The sequence below is a fragment of the Corvus cornix genome, chromosome 2 (genome assembly GCF_000738735.6).
Source record: "Corvus cornix cornix isolate S_Up_H32 chromosome 2, ASM73873v5, whole genome shotgun sequence".
Lineage (NCBI taxonomy): Eukaryota > Metazoa > Chordata > Aves > Passeriformes > Corvidae > Corvus > Corvus cornix.
Genome location: NC_046333.1, coordinates 17,343,822 through 17,362,410, shown reverse-complemented (window position 1 = coordinate 17,362,410; position 18,589 = coordinate 17,343,822). Strand labels below are relative to the sequence as shown.

General features: G+C 44.9%; 1 protein-coding gene across 17 annotated transcripts in view; it reads left to right on the top strand.

Moving 5' to 3' along the window:
- Window positions 1–13,741, top strand: part of KIAA1217 (KIAA1217 ortholog) — a 364,008-nt gene extending 350,267 nt beyond the window's left edge. For 10 of the 17 annotated variants that reach the window (XM_039548494.1, XM_019285434.3, XM_019285432.3 and 7 more), the window contains 7 exons: window positions 1,695–1,849; window positions 2,459–2,605; window positions 5,911–6,030; window positions 8,957–9,034; window positions 9,142–10,821; window positions 11,278–11,400; window positions 12,130–13,741. In XM_039548494.1, the coding sequence (XP_039404428.1) occupies window positions 1,695–1,849; window positions 2,459–2,605; window positions 5,911–6,030; window positions 8,957–9,034; window positions 9,142–10,821; window positions 11,278–11,400; window positions 12,130–12,624 (2,798 nt within the window). In that variant the 3' untranslated portion in view covers window positions 12,625–13,741. Of the gene's footprint in view, window positions 1–1,694; window positions 1,850–2,458; window positions 2,606–5,910; window positions 6,031–8,956; window positions 9,035–9,141; window positions 10,822–11,277 lie in introns of all 17 variants that reach the window. The other 7 variants (XM_010399272.4, XM_039548495.1, XM_019285440.3 and 4 more) reach the window with 5 other exon arrangements.
- Window positions 13,742–18,589: the final 4,848 nt, after the last annotated feature.

Here is an 18,589-nt window from a genome sequence, read left to right as displayed (position 1 = left end):
CCTCTCCTTAATGACTCCAGCTAAGGAATGCCAGAGGGATTAGCCTTCGATAACCAGTGCACCTTGCACACTCAGTGACAATATTTCTTGCCTGTGTTCCTCCTTTTTATCTCCCATTTTGAAGATGGAGATGGATGAATATCTCAGAGATGTGAATGAGATGGTAGGAATCATGTTTTCTTTGTGCCTTCCATGTCTCTCATTCAACCTTGCTCTCATTAAGTGGGAGAAAAACTTGGAATTCTTGTAGTCAGAGTCAGAGTCACCAGTTTGAGGGTAATAGGTTGTGCCTATTAAAAGGAGTAGGGATTTACAAAGGCCCTACATCATAGTCTGCTAAACACCATCTTGGAGAATTACTCTGATTTTACAGCAGAAGTACATCTGATGTAATTAAAAACTGAGTGGTGTGTATTGACCAAAGAAGAGGTCTAATGTCAAGTGCATCTGGAAATTCACTCTTCTTGCAGTCCTGCAAATGAGTGCCAGATAACCAGGGAGGGAGATAATACAAGTGAATATTTCTTTAAGCTTAAGCAGTTTCAAAGAACATTTGAGCTAAGAAGGAAACAAGGATGAGCCCGGGTTAGACAAGGGCTCCATCCAGTGCCCAGGGCCAGCTGGAGCATTGGAGGAGCCTGACAGAGCCCCAGGAGTGGGCAGTTATGCAGTAATTTTCCCAGAGGGAACACTTAGCCCTAAACAGCTGAGTAATCCCAAAAGCAGAATGTTTTATCTTTCTGGATTATATTTATTCCAGCTGTTTATGTAACAGTGAGTAGCTGCAGAAAGGTCGTTCTTTTGCTCTTGAAAACAAACACTGTAAACAGCAGTGTGAAAATAGTGGCTGTTGCCATATTTATGATGCTTAGCCTTTAACCAGAAACACACAGGGCCAGGTCATGAGCAGGGCAATGCTACTTCCAGAAGTAATGCTGTCCAGGGACAATGGGGAGGAGGAAGTGGCAGCTGGTGGGAAAGCATCCTTGGGGCAATGCCAGTTTGAGAAACTGGTCTTCTCTAGGAAGACTCTCCTCAGAAAGCAAGGGCTGATTCTGGTCAGCCTTTGCATTTGGTATTTGAATCTTCTTGAGTTAGTGAAATATAGGGCTCTTATATGATAATTCAAAGGCAAAACTGTGTATTCCTGGAATGTTAGCTAGTTGTGTTCAGCTGTGAGATGGACAGAACTCCAGCTCCTTGCACCTTGCCAGCAGCACCTCCCAGGCAGAGCAGAAACGTGTGCTGGTTGCTTCAGAATTGCTGAGAACAGTGAGAAGCCTCCAGGATGGTGTCTCACTTGCATCCGTGTCAGTGGCCTTGCTTTCAAAGGAGCCTGAGGGGCACTGTTTGTAGCTGGGTACCCAGAATTTGCATCTTACCTGCTTCTTTACACATGTGTGCTCTGCTATCCCATTCGTACACCTGATGGCTGAGACTCAGCTACAGTGGCCTGGAGGACAGGAGTTTTGCTGAAAATTTCTGGGTGAAGTGACCTGGTTTCTCTGTGCAAGTGCAGTGCTATTTGCTTTCGTTAGAGGTAGTTACACTTGAGTACCAAATGTGTTTCTGTTCATATATTCAGCAACAGGACCTTTTAAGACATTTTTTTCCTTTCCAGTTGAGGCAGGTGTGCAAACACTGTTTTCCTCTCCTTACCTATGCTTACTTTGTGCTGCTCTATTTACCTGCAGAAGAAGCTCCTGATGCAGAACAGGATAATGACAAGCTGACCAAGTCTCCACCTCCTCCACCTCCACGGCGCAGTTACCTGCCAGGGTCAGGACTGACCACAACGAGATCAGGAGAGGTCATCTATACAGCCAGAAAAGAGGCTGCTGCTGTCAAGGTTCGATGATTCATACTCTAGGCACTCAGACTCCTGATGAGAGGTTGGCAAAGAGACAAGACACAGGCTTGGGTCTATAAACCACAAAATAAGTTGAGGCAGAGCTATGTGTTGGAAAGCTACTGAAACTGCTTACCAGGATGCACTTCTGTTAGGCCAAATGAACAAGTCAGATTTGTTCAGTTCTGTTTACAGGAGTCTTGCTGCTCTTATCTCCTAGCAATGCAACAGGCAAGCCACAGTCTGCTTTCATTTAGAGTGTTAAGAAGATTAAAAATCAAAAAAAAAGAGGAGCATGCCTTAAACAGATGGGGAAGATCAGGTCAGATTTGAGGGTGTTTTTACAGAAATGTTGCAAATTAGTTTCTTTGGGCTTGTTTTCCCCATCTGTTCTGGGGAAGGAAGTGGAGGGAAGTCCAGTTTAGGAAGCTTTTTAATCTGTGAACATATAATCACATTAGCAATATTGGTTGCCTTTTGAACTGATGAAGTAGCAGGAAGAGGGACCTTGCGAGAGGGGAGTTGCAGTAGTGTTGAATTTTTGGTGTTTACTTTGCATCAGGAGGGTTCAATTGTGTTATCTGTCTGTGCTTTCTCGTCCCCTTGTAGGAATGCAGTGAAGATGCTGGGCAAATAGCACAATCCAAAGCCCCTAAAGAGGATCAGGCATTGTCTCGGAGCACAGGGCACGCTGTAGCACCAGCTGCAAAAGATGAAGAGGAAGAGGAAGGAGATAAAATAATGGCAGAATTACAGGTATGCCTTTAGGGTTGCACATGAGGACACCTATGCCCAGCATCACTTCTATGGCCTCAGTGCAATTTCCAGCTCAGAACATGAAGGAAAGTAGGTCTGCTAGCCTCACCTGGTACCACTGTGTTGCACTGAGTGGTACGCTTTTTGGAAGTACTCCCAAATTTTGTTCTGAGAGGTCTGGAGCTGAGTGGTCAAGAACACAGTAGCTGCCACTGGAGAAGCCTGCACAAGCAGATGGGACAAGTTAAATGTTGGTGTGCATTCAATGTGTTTGTCCCTGGCTTAGTGTTGCTCACCTAGTACCAGACTGGCAAGGTGCTGAGAGCCCATCATCTGTGCTAACTTTGGTGGGAGCAGAGAGTAACTGGGTCTGCTCCTGGTGCGCTGTGCTATGGTCCAAAGTTTCCCACGGTGTTTGAACATCAGCACATTACCTGATCCCTGTGGTGCAACTGGTACCTCACTCTGCCGGTGGCACAGAAAAGGGCTCTCTTGCTGGTCCTTCACTTGACATCACATAGGACAGTTCACTTTGGTGATGAAAATGCTGCAGTAAATGCCAACTATTCTAGCTACCATCAGTGAGTTCCAGCTTCCCAGGGGCACCGTCTGTCCTCTTCCATGCCCACATGAGGAAAGGAGGTGTGGATCAGCCTTACTGGCTGTAACTTCTGGTGTTTTGGAGCACTGTTGCAACACGAGATGATCCCTGCTGTCCACCTGCCAGCAGGTGGGCTTGGTGCTGCACAGGGAGCATTTGGAGCATGGGAAACATGGGCACTGAGCAGTAACTGTTCTGTCTGATATGGGTGCACCCTGCCCCTTCCCTCAGCTCTCACCCACCAGTGCTGGTTTGCAGGAGAGAGCAGCAGTTTACCCTTATCCCCCCTCCGTGTGCTGATGACCAGCGGGACAGGAGAGCTGGGGACATGGAAGCTGTCATGACATCTCTGTCTCTAGGAAAGCAACCCTCTGCCTTGCAGCTGGTGACAGTGAAGTGGAGGTGAAGATACGGAAAGGGAGGCTGAGAGAAGCTAAGGAGGAGAAATAGGCATGGTTACTCAACAGGGAATGGGTGTTAAAATGCTAGTTTTGGGGGCTAGCAGTACTAATTTTAAACCAATACCAAATACCAGGTATATTTTAGAAGTTTAACAGAGTACCATGTTTTAGAAAGGGCAAATTGCCTCATCTAAGAACTACAGGCTCATTAGTTTGATATCAGTCATAGGAAGAAAGATGGAAAATGAGATATGAGATTCAGTCATTGAATAACTAAAGGACAGACATAAACAGTTATGCCAGTGAGCACCATGTGATGGAACAGAGAGCTATCAAAGCAAACAACACTCTTTGATCAAGTAATAGGTTTGACTGCTTGAAATGAACTGTATACCTATAGACATTCTAGAAAGGCATTTGATCAAACATCACACAACATTCTCATAAAAATCTGGCACCTCCAAGTATACCAAAAGACCCCCTATCACAGCATAATTGAGAGCTGTCTGATTTTGAAATCACTGACCTTGACGCAGGTGTTTATAGACAGGTCTCATAGGGAGCAGCAGCAGGCCCAGTGTCTCTCTGTATTTTCATCAAGAACCTGGAAATATGTTTAAAATCCTTACTGTGTAAATCATCTTAATTCAGATCAGTGGAGTATGAAAGCAGAGACATGATAGCAGTCACTTAATGGTCATAAAGCTTTGCTGAACTAAAAAGTCCCCATGAAGAACAACAACATATAGGCCAGGCCACAACTGCATGTCTTGGAAAGAAACAGGAGTTGCAGTAACAAGTTGACAGGAGCTCCCAGGTCAGTGCTGTTGCCACAAAATTGTGTCTGTTTTGGGTGTATATGTGTGAATGTGGCGTGTTTTTATCTCTGTGTACAGGATCAGTGAGATCCACACTGTGCTGCTGCATCCATGACTAAGTATCCATGTGTCTCCCATTTGAAAAGGCTGTTAAGAATATGAAGCTTTTCAGAAGAAACTTGAGTACAATGTGAAGATTTTTAATGCAGCAGAAAAAGGCATCATAATAATCAGTGGCTGTAGCACAAACTATTTGGAGACTGTTACAGATATTTCAGAGCACGGGTGATAAAAAAAATAAGAAAGGGAAATAGCTTTTTTGACACTTAAGCCTGAAGGACTTTGAGGATGCTTAACTCAAATCCACATCACTGGTCTCACAAATGGGTACGTTGGGGAAAAATCCCTATCCTGTATTGTGAGGAGCAAGACTATTTTTTCTATTAGTTTCATGTCATCTTAGGTATTCTGGTCTATTAGCACATACAAATATGATGTAATGGAAAACCAGAAGAAACTCTGATTTTCTGCACTGGTTTTTTTTTTGTTACTCTTACTTTTCTGATTTTGCATAAACATGCAGTACATATGAAGAATACAGCATTTAAAGGGCAGGCCTGATTCTAATCTGCAATCAGGGCTAATAATTTCATGACTTACCAGGAGTCAAATAATTTCCCTAACACATGGTATAAAAATATAATCTTACTGCATGTCAGGGTGTGTCTGACTCCTGTGAGCACTCCCCCCTTTTTGCTGTGTCCTCCCTGTACATCTCACTGTAGGCAGGCCATGTGCCAGTAGAGGCGTATGGAAATTCTGGTGAGGTACATTCGCTGCCTGCACTGCACAGTGATAGTGGCAGGGATAGTTTTCTCCTCTGGATCTGGGAGCCAGTTGGATAGAGAAACTCAAAGGAAATAAAAGGAGGATAGCAAAAGAAATGGCTGAAAAGTCTGGGCCATGCCCTGGGGGACACATGGTGCAACGTCAGTGTCCACAAACCCATAGGTTGAGACAGCCAACTTATGGCTCATTATCATAGACTGTGACAAAGGCACATCTCCAGGTTCAAAGTTTTAATAACAGTTTGTGTGGGAGAAGTGGAGTTATGTAACTCTTGCATGATTATCAGCCACAAGGAAATAGGTGCTGTCACAAGCCCTAAGCTCATCATGTGCTTTCTACTTGAGTTTGAATAGTCTGTAGCACCTCTGTGTGCCTTCATCATCTGCAAATTCAGAAACCAAGCTTGTCCTCTTTACAGGGAGCACTGAGGTCAGCATGATGTTAGTCTTGACAGGCTGAAGGGGATGCCCTGGTTCTCTTAATCTCATAGTCTAAAATCTCTATCTCACAAGCTTGTAGATAACATTGTTGAGCTGTGACTGTTAAAAACAAGTGCTCTCTTTGTAGTTGGTCATCTCCAGATATTTCTGTGCAAAAGTCTTGGTCTCCTGATAACCTGCAGTATTTATTTCCTAGGCTTTCCAGAAGTGCTCTTTTATGGATGTAAACTCAAACAGTCATGCTGAACAATCCAGAAATGACACACATGTAAAAGACATAAGGCCTGGGACTTTAATGCATCACAAGGAAAAGAAGGTAACAAGTGGCAATTGTAGACAAGCCACCCTGTCTTGGCATAACCTTCTTTCCTTCAAAACTAATCTTTTATATCTTGCATCCTGTTCTTTTTAACCCCCACCCAGCACTGCCCAGCGGTTTCCTTCCTTTCATCTCCGTATGGCCCAGAAACACTCATATGGAACTCTGTATTAAACTATATTATGTGTCTCGTTAGCAATTACACAATGGTTGCATGAAGTTCTAGGATTCTGTGAAATCCAAACAGGATCCATCAGTTTCTGTCAGAGATGCTCATACTACTTGGAACATCCTTTCCCTGCTGTTCTGGTGATGGATGGTGAAGCATCTCTCCTAAGCTTGAGGGGAATTAATGGTTCCTCTCAGTCTCTAGAGCCAATTTAGAGAATATGTGCTTTATTTTGTTTCATTTGTGGGTCCCAGAAATAGTTCGATATTCAGAAATCCCATTCAGTGTATTGGATGACAAAGTGGACAGGGGAATTTTCCCTTATGCTGAAAGTTAATGCCCAAAATTCAGTTGTGGGACTGAGAAGAGGTGCTGTGTGTCTGGGGCTGTAGCCGGGCTGGGGTAAATTTCACAGCTGCACATGGACTGGAGTTGCCAATGGAGTTGATTGGACTTAGCAGGCAGCCAACGTGCAGGACAAGAAAAGGATAAGTATTTCTACCCTTGCAGACCTCTATTTTACGTTTAAGAATAATGAGTTGCATCAGTGCTGGGGTTAGGGTGTTGAGTGAGCATGACAACTTGACAGCCAAATGCCAGTTTGCAATGAAGGTGGGTATGGTGGGGAAGGAAACACAGCTCTTCAGCAGAGCAGTTCAACCTTCTCATGCATTTTGTGTGTGTATGCAAATGCTGCCAGCTCAGGGCATTGCACTCAAGGACTTGTGTTGGAGCTGCCCAAACAGAGGTTCTGGTCTAAGGCTTCAAACAGCTGCCTGGGTGAGGGTACAGGCCCATGGGAATGAGGGAAAAAGGAAAAACTGTTTTGTTGTGGAATGTATGACAGTGTTACAGAGGAAAAAAAAGTGTGAATTCATCCTCATTACTACTGTTGTCAGAATGAGAAGATCATATTGTTATATAAAATCCTGGGTCATCACTCAGGACACTGCACATCCTGTAGCACAAACATTTCTTTGAAAGGTCCTGCCAAGTAATTGCCATAAACTGGTATTTATTTGAATAGCACAGAGTCCAGGAAATTAAGGTTAATGAGATCTGTTTTTGTAATCTGACATGACAGTGTTTATTGGCTTTAAATATGGAACATTATGGTCATGATAAAATCGTTGAGGAAATGAGTTTTGTTGTGGTTTTATTTTTTTAGTAGAAAAGCAGCAGTTCCTAAAATGAGATATATTGTACAAGGACACCATGAAGTGTTGCACTGGTGCTTGGAACTAGAAGTGGAACTCGCTAGGAAAAGATATGCAGTCAGCATATCCAGAGGCAACGAGTGCCATTAAGTGGCTTGGCCTAATTTTGGGGAGTCTGATATGTCATGGGACTGGGAGGCACTGAGCACTGGGCAAGTCGGGGCCTGGGGGGATCACAAGCCCTGGTGTTTGGTTCCCACAGTGCCCCTCAGCACCAGGTGCAGACAGTGTCAGCCTGCCCACCAAGGCCTTGCTGCTCTGCTGGTTTGCATGACAGCTCTTCCTCATTTAGAAATATGAGGGATGTCAGGGTATCCACAGAGCAGCTGCTCAGCCTTGTGACTGCTGAAAAAGCCTTTGTGGAGGTGAACTGTGATTCTGGTGTGTGAGTGACTTTGATTGTGAGTAAAGTTCTTCTGTGTAAAATCCTCCAACTGTACATAAGAAAACATCACATAAGGTGTAGAAACTGTACCTGGTGATCTGTATGTATGGGTGTGCATGCACAGCCAACCTGGGGATTTCTGCACCGTCACTCATCCATCTCAGGTGGGAGAGCAATGCTCCTGAATGTTCTGCACATCTTGATGCTCACATAAGTATAATCTGTCCTTCTGGTGTATTAGGAGTCAGCTTCTAGTTTCAAGCAAGCAATGTCAGTATTACTGCTTTTGGTTCACTGCCTTTGGGCACTCGAGGCCAAATTACTTTCCTTCTTGGTGAGCTGTTTTTTGACTGTAGATTTCTCTCTTACTCATTCATAGTCATGGTGTCTCCTCAGATCAGTCCTTCACCCTGATGATTGGTGTTTCTCCTAAGTTGTCACAAGAACTTAAACCAAGCCCCAGAGAAAAGCGTGGTGTTATGAAACAGCATTTCCACGGGTTCTCACTTGCAAATAAAGAAAAAAGTCCCCCTAAAGCTTTGTTGCTGGGAATATACATACTCTTTTGAGCCAGTGGATGACTTTTCTGTTTGGTGTTTGGCATTTCTGCTATAAGTGAATGTAGCTCAGTGTTTCATTCTGCACTTCCACAGGCACCACAGAGTGCCACTGGTAATTCTGATGGAATACTTCTAAGCCGAAGCAACGATTTAGAAGTGCTCAGACTGTAATGATACTAATTGTCATGGAGCAGCACTGCTCAGGTGTGAGCAACATTAGAAGAAGCAAAATGTAACTTGAAAATCAGCTTTTACTGATATAAAACTTCCTTTGAAGGCGAGCCAGGCTCTCGCGTTTGGCTCTCTGGGGAGCCAGCAAGCCGCAGTGCCCTGCTGTCAGCCCTTCCACGTCAGCCTCCCTCTGATGTGTCCCAGCAGAATGTGACCAGATAGTGTGACACTTTCAACTTCAATCTTATAAAAACATGGGGGGTTTTTTAGCTGGAAGGTGAACAGGTCAAGGAGCACTGTGTTGGAAATAAGGTAATTAATGTGCTTTTGCATATTCTGGAGGCCTTGTTAAAGCAAGGTAACATCCCATCCTGACCTAATGCATAGCACAAAGCAGTAACATCATGCACTGTTCTGCCAGAATTTGGAATTTTGCCCCGAAGAAAGACAGGAATCAGATGACAACTTGAGACATGTCTCTGCAGCAGTAAATGGAGTGGTGAGTTCATGAGGTCTGCACTTCCCCTGAGATTAATCTTGGGGGAAAAAAAAGTCCTGTAAAGGTAAAAGCCCTGAATAACTAAGTAATCCAACTTTCCCCCTTAGGTGTATGGGGCTACAACAGGATCTCCCACAGATAGTGACCATCCTAAAGAGAAGAGGGAAGGGAGAACTGAAGAAGAATTGGGTTCTGATTCATCCAGTACATCTGACAGTAAAATTGGCTTTTCAATGAATGACAGTCCTACATTTAGCAAGGGTTTGTTTGTAGACAGTACAGACTATTCTAACAAAAACCTTCAGAATATGAGCACAAACCTGTCTGGTGTCAGTTTGCCAGAGGAGGACAAACGAAGAGGGGCTCAAGATATCTTAGGATCACATTTTCCAGCTGTTGAGACTGGAAAACAAAAGCCAAACTACAGACTGTCAAGAGATGCTCACCAGGACGTTCTGCAGGGTGAAGCCTTGCAGAGCACGGGCAAGCACATCCCCATCAGCAGCGTTGCCCCTGTCCTGAGGCACACGCAGGAGGCTGCAGGGCCTCAACCTTCCTTGCAGGAGCAAGAAGTCTCTGCAGTCAACTACAATCAGGTTGTGCTGAGACCCAAAGTGTCCAGAGCAAACAGTGTGAGCAGCATTGAAGACACAGACTCTCCAGCCAGCTCTCCAAGTGAAGATAACCTACCCACAGAAAACATTGCCTTCATGATTACTAAAACAGCTGTCCAGGTGCTCTCAAGTGGGGAAGTTCATGACATAGTCAGCCAGAAGGGAGGAGATGTGCAAACAGTCAACATTGACGCGAGGAAGGATGGGGCATCAGAGAAGGGCATCCCTGAGAACACAGACAGCGAAGAGCCAGTGGTGTGTCTGGACAAAAAACCTGTCATCATCATTTTTGATGAACCGATGGATATTAGGTCAGCGTACAAACGGCTTTCTACAATTTTTGAGGAATGTGATGAGGAGTTGGAAAAAATGATGACAGATGAAAAGATAGAAGAAGAGGAGGAGGACGAACATGAAGCACATGAAGTCTCTGAGAGGCAGAAGGAAGAGTCCCCAGTAGCTAATGACAGAAAAGCAACCACAGAGCATTCAGCAGCTCATGGTCCCCAGAGGCCATACCTATTTAGCCTTCAGTCTGACTCTGTAGAAAGCAGACCTCCTGCAGAGGAGGAAAGCACAAAGACAAATTTTAACAAATACCGTCAGATCTATGGGCTGAACACAGAAGCAAACTCAGACTCTGCTGATCAGTTGGGAAGCAGGCAGGATTCTAAGAAAAAATTTAAGTTTAAATTCCCTAAAAAGCAGTTGGCTGCTCTGACACAGGCGATACGGACAGGAACCAAGACTGGGAAGAAGACTTTGCAGGTTGTGGTCTATGAAGAAGAGGAGGAAGATGGGACCCTGAAGCAGCACAAGGAAGCAAAGAGATTTGAAATCACTAGGTCTCAGCCTGAGGAGAGTGATAAAAGTCCTTCTGGGAAGCAAGACGGACCCTCTGGAGCTGCAGTGTCCCTGTCTAGGACTGATGAAATTCGACAAAGTACATACAGAACGCTAGACAGCCTTGAGCAGACTATAAAGCAGCTGGAAAACACCATCAGTGAAATGAGTCCAAAACCTATCCCTGAAAACACATACACCTCTGAGGGAAGCACTGTCCCCTTCTCTGCCCAGATAGTACCAGAGACCCCATCCCGAGAGCATGTAGTGCTGGATGAGAGCCTTGCTGGTGTAGAGCCCCCTGCATCACTCCCAGCCACTTCACGTAAGGTACCTTAGTCCAAGAAATCCAACCTCCAGCTGCTTTCTAAAATCTGCAATAATCACCATTAAACAAGAGGGTCTTGTGATTTGTTTGCTTCCTTTCAGGTGGCTTGTTTGGGCTCCCCACAAGGTGTCTAACAGCTAATAGACCATTGGTTTTTGGGTTTTTTTTTAATCTTTGCTGCTGATTGGTGATGGGCAAATGCAGGGGAGCTGGGTAGAATAATCTGCTGTGTGAAATGACAAGCGTCACTGACATGAAATCCAGGCTGATCAGTAGCTGAGCAGTTTTCTCCATTTGATTCTGGAAATTAACACCTGCAGTGTGAAGCTCCTGAACTTTCCCTGCATGTAGTACTGTGGCTTTTTTTTGGCGCATGGTGTGCAGTCCTCTCTTCAAGCACTCCAGCACTGACCACGCCTTCTTGTCTCCCCTCCCTGCCCCTCCACTCGTTTCCACAGGGCTCCAGCGCTGCCTCCCAGACAAGCCGGATGCCAGTCCCCATGGCTTCAAAAACTAGACAAGGAAGCATGGAGAAATCAGGCAAACAGCACAAGCTGCAGGATCCACGCCAATACAGACAGGTAGTTTTACCCTAAACCCGGTGTTTGGATGGACATTTCATGTTGTTTGTTTATTTAAAAACTCCAGTAACTGACTGAGATTATACCAAATATTGGATGCCTGAGGTCTAACTGGACGTCCTGGATCCTGGGGGCATGACAGTACTGATCTTTTCACCATGCTTGTGCATGCATGTCTGCAATAAAACACCTGCTGCTTTTTTTGTTTGGTTGGTTTTTGGGTTGGTTTTTTTAATTTGTTTGTTTATTGGGTTTGGCCTTTTTTTTTTTTTTTTTTTAACTGTGGTATTCAGCTGTAATTTTAAGATGTCAACTACCTGTTTACTTTCCATTTGGTAAATGTGGTGGTTCCTTAGGAGAACTGGGAATGCTTCAGTTCAGAGTCTTTACAGGAAGCCCTGGACACTAACCTGTTGGTGTAGGTGGCAGTGGGTGCACATTAACCTCGGCAGGACGTTTCTCACACGTTAATAACGCGCAGCATGGCCGACGTAGTGCCTGGTCTATAACTCGTAGGTCGCCTTCTCACAAAGCTCTCTTGGCTCTTTCTCTATGCACTCTCCGTTGGGCACTTTGGGTTTTCTACCAGGTCCAGTTCATGGCTGCAGGACTTAGCTCAGGCCTCGAACTGTTAGTTCTGATTCTCTGTAGGGCTGATTTCCCAGGTCCTGTTGGTTTATCATGTTACTGGCTTTCTGACAAACTGTCTCCTGACATCTTTATTTGCAGGCTAATGGAAGTGCTAAGAAAGCTGGTGGGGACTATAAGGCTACTTCTCCTACCCTACCTGCTTCTAAGATCCCAGCCTTTTCTCCCACTTCTGGGAAAAGCAGCTCAGCACCTGCTTCTAGCGGTGACAGCTCTAACCCTCTTAATCCACCTACTAAAACCTCCATTCCTTCCTCCTCCCTTCTCGGTCCTCAGACAGGTCGCATAACTTACTCTACCTCCCTCATCCCCTCTGTCTCTAACGGCTCCTCCAAGTTGCAGAGCCCCACTTACCCAGGGAAAGGTCACCACCTCTCGTTCTCACTACAGACTCAGAACGGCCGACCACCCCCTCCTTCCTCCTCTACCTCTCCCCCCTCCTCTCTCTCCCCTCCTTCCCTGAACCAAGGTATGAAGAGCATCAGGACAATCCACACCCCTAGTTTCAACAGCTACAAGGCACAGAACGGGAATGCCGGCAAGTCCACCCCATCCACGGTCAAGGAGCCATCCTAAAGGCTAAGCACAGCACATCTGCCAGGTCACCAAGGCTTTTTGTTCACTTTTCAAAGAATCCGCAGCCAATATTTTAACCAGGGAATGTAACCATTTTGCTGTATTGCTGGAGGCTTAATACTAATCACGTGCTAAATACTGAATTACTACACTAGATTAGAGTGAAGCTTTTTGGAAAACTGTTGCTGTTGCAATGATAAAAGAGCATTTTCTTTCTATAGGCAGCACCTCTTACAAAAAGTGTGAAGGTGTGTGAGTGAACTTGATTGTGTGTGCACAGTGGTGTACTGAGCATGGGGAATTGTATGGTTAAAAATTTACTAAGTTGTTTTGTATAAAGCTATTTTTCATTATGGGGTCTAGAAGTGAACAGAGATATACTAAAGTGTGATTATATTCAACTGTAAAACTGAAACTAAAATATTTTTCTTTTATTTTGGTGTTATTTAGCTTTGTTACAGATTTCTATTTTTGTCAACAAATGTCATGGTTCCTTTCGAGATCTTTTTGCCAAAACATTTTGATACTATTGTAATGTACATTTGAAAGTAGTATGCTGGACAGTAAACCTCTGCACAAGAAACAGAACAAGACTGGTCTTATGTGTGTATGAGGCAACTCAACTTATTGCACTGCCATTCAGATTATATTTAAGAATTTGCCAGCCAAGGAAAAAATAAATTGTTTTACACATATAGATAGTTGCTGATTACTTTTTTCCTTAGCTAAATCCACCCTTTTTCCTTCAGTTTTATTTTACTGAGACCTGGTAGCCCATTAATGTATTGCATTGTGGATTTTAAAATGTACACTTCAGTACTGTTCTGTATACTGGCAAACTTTTGTACATATCTATAAATATCTATAAATAAATAAATACTGTATGTGGCTGGGCACATAGAGTAGTTTTACCACACCAAAGTTAATTTTTATGCATGCTTAAAAATATATATGGGGAAGGGTTGAAAAAGATGGGTATCAGTTAAATAGGAGAAGAGCAAGAAACTTGCATAGCTAATGGTTTTGTAAATAAATCTATTTGTATAACACCATAATGTAATATACAGAACTATGATAAGCAAAGATCTTTACAAAAATAAAGGGCTGCATGCTTATATATTTGTATTTTGTCACTAGTAACTTTTCGGATGGTCTCAACTGGCTCTTCAGCTGGTTTGCCTGAAGGTGTTAAGCCATTAGGAGAAAACCTAACTTAATTTTCCCCAGGTTAAGGTTATACATAGTTATTAATTTCAAAATGGTGTCTTTCAAATTTATGTCGATAAAAACTTACTGCTGGAACTCCAAGTTAGAAAACCAGCAAGCCAAAAAAAAAAAAACCAACCTTTGAGTGATTGAATGAGGTATCATCCCTTCCATCTTGCAGTACTCCTTGTTTTATTTCCCCTTGTGAAAGGGGAAGTTTCCTGGAAGCATCATTCCAAGGCGCTGCCCTTGGATGGTGCATCACATGCAGCTGGAGAATGTAAACATTGAGCCATACCTCAGGAACACAACACACATTCTGCCTCCAGCGGGGTCAGGCCGAGTGCCATCCCCTCTGCTGGCACGGCAGCCAAGGCGCCTGCAGAGCACAGGAGCTTCAGTGCCAGGCTGAGCTGGGCCAGGACAGGCTGGGGTGCTCCAAGCCAAAGCAAAGGTGTGGCCAGAGCACCCACACAGACCCACTGGAGTGAAGGCAGTTCCTTTCTAGCCAGGGCAGAGCAGCAGGGACTGGTGGCTCCAGTGCCTGCTCTGTTCTCTGCTTTCTCATGCATGGAGTACACGACTGCCTGGCTCTAAAGGGAACCTGCCTGATCCAATGCTGTAGCTTGTTACCAACTCCAGACAGCACACACAGAGCACCAGCTGGCTGGGTACCTGCTCCTCCTTCACACAGCCAAAATGTAACCTCAAGCTAAATGATGGACAGAGCAGGATTTGTTCCAAACTGTTTGTCTGACATACCCCAAGGATCAGACACTTACTGAAGAACAGACTTACTAATAACTGATGCTCTGTAATGGCACGTGAGGTGTCTCCCATGAGCCATGGCACAGGCAGGCAGGGTCCCCAATGGCTCTGGCACTGCTCCCATGGCTCCTTCTCACAGCCTCTTCAGGTGCTAAAGCAGCACATTCTCTGTATCTGGCTGAATTTAGACATGGACAACGCTTGTATAATTAACCAACGACCCTGCACAGTCACTGGTGTGCGTGGGCAGTGAGGCAGTGCTGCACTCACTGCTTGTGGTGGTGAGTGTGAAAATTGCCGTCAGGCAGTGAACACTACACCCACCTGAGGCCTTAGTGCATTGTGACCTGCACTTTTGGTGCACCTGCTCAGTGCTGGGGTGCAGCACCCGCCAGGAAACAGCATCAGGCTCAGCCAGCTCATAACGCACTGCACAGGCAGAACTGCCAGGACTGTCTCAAGGCAGGCAATGTTTATTCCCTCTCCATCCTGCTTGTTCAGCAATGACCAGACTTTCACACACACGGGTAAGAGCTGTACACAGGTTGTAGCTCAGCACAAGGAAGCCATCAAGTCTGTAAACAAATTCCTTGCACACAGAAGAAATCAGAATTGGACAGTAGTGAAAAAGACAGGTTTCCCACTGGAAAGCAGTTATAAAGAGCAGTTTTGGTGGAGCTGGCTGCTGAAGTTTGGTACAAGCCATGGGACAAGGTACCACTGCAATGGCAGCTCTGCACTGGCAGAGCAGCCCCAGCCTCACTGCTCTGAAATCCAGCAGTGAAGCAGCTCACTAAAGGAGCTGGCAGGTGAGCAAGACCTTCCTGCTGCCTGCTGTAGTCACAGCCAGCCAAGGACTTCATAGCAGAGTAAGCACCATCCCTGTGTCCGCCAGTTCCTCCTACAGGGAGGGACTGCAGCAAAACCACTGCAGCAGAACCAAAGTGACACAGCACAGAGCCCCCACACTGGGCAGCACACGGAGGTGGGAAGGCAGAGCCAAAGAGGCTGCATATAGCAGGAAAAGGGAGGGATGTGCAGGACATCTGAACTGCACAGGGCCAAAATCCATCTGATCCCCACTGAGACGCAGCCCTTCCTGCAGGCTTATAAGCTCATGGATTCTATAGCAGATGGTTAAGGCAGACTTTTACAGTCTCATGACCAGGAGCCACAGGTACATGCACCACTTCAAGGATTGCAGGCCTACTTTAAGCCACTCCCCCTCCAGGCCACACATCAGCCCACACCCTTTCCAAAGGCTGGCACAATTAATTGGTTGATTACTATCTAAATGTGAACGGTGTTATGGGAACAAAACCACAACTTTTTGTATTAAATGAGGCCACATTTCAAACTCTTTCGTCCTGTCTGAACGAAGTGGAGAGGTTCTCAGAGGCTACACAGGAACCTGAGGTCCTTAATGTGCAGCTCAGCAAACAATTTTCCTTCAGCTCTGCAGCAGCACTACAGAAGTTATGAAAATGTCTGGCCTGTGGCCATGTTTTAATTCCACATCAACAGTGCTGTGAGTGATACTAATGGGGACCACCATAACAAGCCCTTAAAGTCTTACAAAGGGGTCACACAGCACCTTCCAGCTACCACACTCCAGAAAAGGCAGTTCAAACTAAAGCACTGATCACCACTGAAGCAGGAATTGCTGTTAGGAACCATTTAAAAAATCCAAACACTACCATTGCTACCAACACAGTTCATACTTCTATTATTTCTCCATCAGATCTCAGCTTACCCTGTCCCTAGCAGCTCTAAACAGTCCTCAGACCAGAACTACTTTCCAAGCCAGTCTGAATCCTAATGAAATACAGAAACAAAAAAGGGACACAAATAGCAAAGTTAAGAAATTCTGTTTAAACATAAAAAACCACCTCTTTTTATTCTATGACCAAAGACTGGCACAGGTTGCCCAAGGAGGTCGTGCAGCTTTCAGCTGTGGAAATCTTCAAAATCCAGCCATAGCTGCAGCCCAGAGCAACCTGCCCTGGCTGCATATGGCTCAGCTGGGGGTGAGCTCAGTGATCCCTGCCCACCTCACCTGCTCTGCAACCCTGTGGAGCTGCCCATCCCCCTGAACCCAGCTTCCAGAGGGAACACTGGCAGTAAGAGTATCCACCTCAGGACAGTCTGCTGTATGCACGCACTTCCCTTCTTGAGTCAATCAATCAGACTGTCACCCTTCTCTTCCACAGGAGGGGGAAAACAGCAAGAAAAAAAAAAGAAAAAAAATCCCCAACACAGTAAAAATGCACTACAGATAAGGGTCTGAGATAGCTCCTGTTAAGATCAGGGCATAGTAATGACTCCTAAAAATGTCTATTTTCTCAGCTGCCACACTGGCTGCAATTTAAGGTGACCCAAAATCTTGGCAGTCTTCAAGAAGCAGAAAACAGCATCAGTGATTTTCCAGCCTCAGATATGCAGTCACGCACTACTTTTTTCACGGGGAGCTCAGCAGCCTCCTCTCCCTGATGCCCCTGGCAGATGCTCCGTCAAGTGGAGCAGATCTCCCCACTCAAATCATGGGTTTCCCTTGCATGTTCAACGCTACCAGTGCAGCAGCAGAGAATACCATGGAAGCTGATGAGGTTAAATAAATTTGTACCTGCAGCACTCTCAGTCAATACAAGTCATGTTTTGCATGTTTGTTTTCTAAGTTCCTAATTTTTCAGATCTCATGTTCTTCTTCATTTAATACAATAAAAGTTCTATGTTCTCAAACACAAAAGTTGACAGCCATGTGTCTGGGTTCAGAAGTAAAATTATCAGTTATCTAGAACACAACAAAGTGGAAATTAACCCATTACAATGGCTGTCAAAGCAGAGTAACCTGGAGACCCCCAGCCCCCCCTGTGCACCTCCCTAAGTACACTGCTTCACTGAGAAGACCTCTGGGACTTCCTGTGGATGCTCAGCACACGCTGACGAGCTTCTGAGACTAATGATGGGACAAAATGCAGCTCCAGTAGAAGACAATGGGTACTCGCTGCTGAACAGCATTAGAGGCATCACAACACTGTATTTTGACAGCCCTTGCTGAGATACACTTTACTGTTACGACTGAAACAAAACCCATCCTCAGTTACTCGGCCCTTCACAAAACACACCCGTTCTTCCCGACACTGCACACAGGAACACTGCTAATGCACCCACCTCTGTCTGCTCCGGCAGGAAAAGACATTTTAGTTTGCACAGACACCACAAGAACATGGCTCATTTTTATGGGACCTGGTATTAGATGCACCCAATTACATGGTGAGAACTTTCAGAGGTCAGCTGTCATATCTGGGACTTTTCTTCACAGCCGATTTTTATAATGATTTCTCCCAAGGATCAAAACCACAGAAGATCAAAGCACAGGACTGTTACAGTCACTCTGGAAAGAAATGAGGTCTGCCTTTAAAAGCACGTCAGCCAACACATCCTAGTACCACAATTCCTTCTCCTCGGAGTAACTGGACACACTGAGAAAGTTTTAATCCTCTGCCAAGCAGGAAACAGTGTAAGACACAGGGACACCCAAAGTGATGAACAGCTGCTTTGTTTTCAAGTAGGTATGCAAGAACATAGAATAAAAAAATATAGCTGATATAGTTCGCACACAGATGACTTTTTAGGGTAGAAACACTTTTTTTAGTTAAAATTATAAAAGTCCAAGACCCAAACTACAGTATTGTTCTGACTGGCAGATACTGATGTTCATTCTGACGTCACAAAACCTGCGCATTAAACCCACAAACCCACTTCCTGCATATCTTAGAATCAAATTATGTATCAAGATGAAAATATTTAACCAACTGAATCCCTCTCACCTGCTGACCTGCACAGTGTGGCCCCACAAACAAAAGATTTATGAGAAGTTTCCTTCATCCAGGAGGAACTGCAGGCTTGGTGATCCCGAGAGCAGTTGCTGACTGCAACTTATAAACGTGACATTTCAGAACAGTTCATCAGAAAGAATTTGAATCACAAA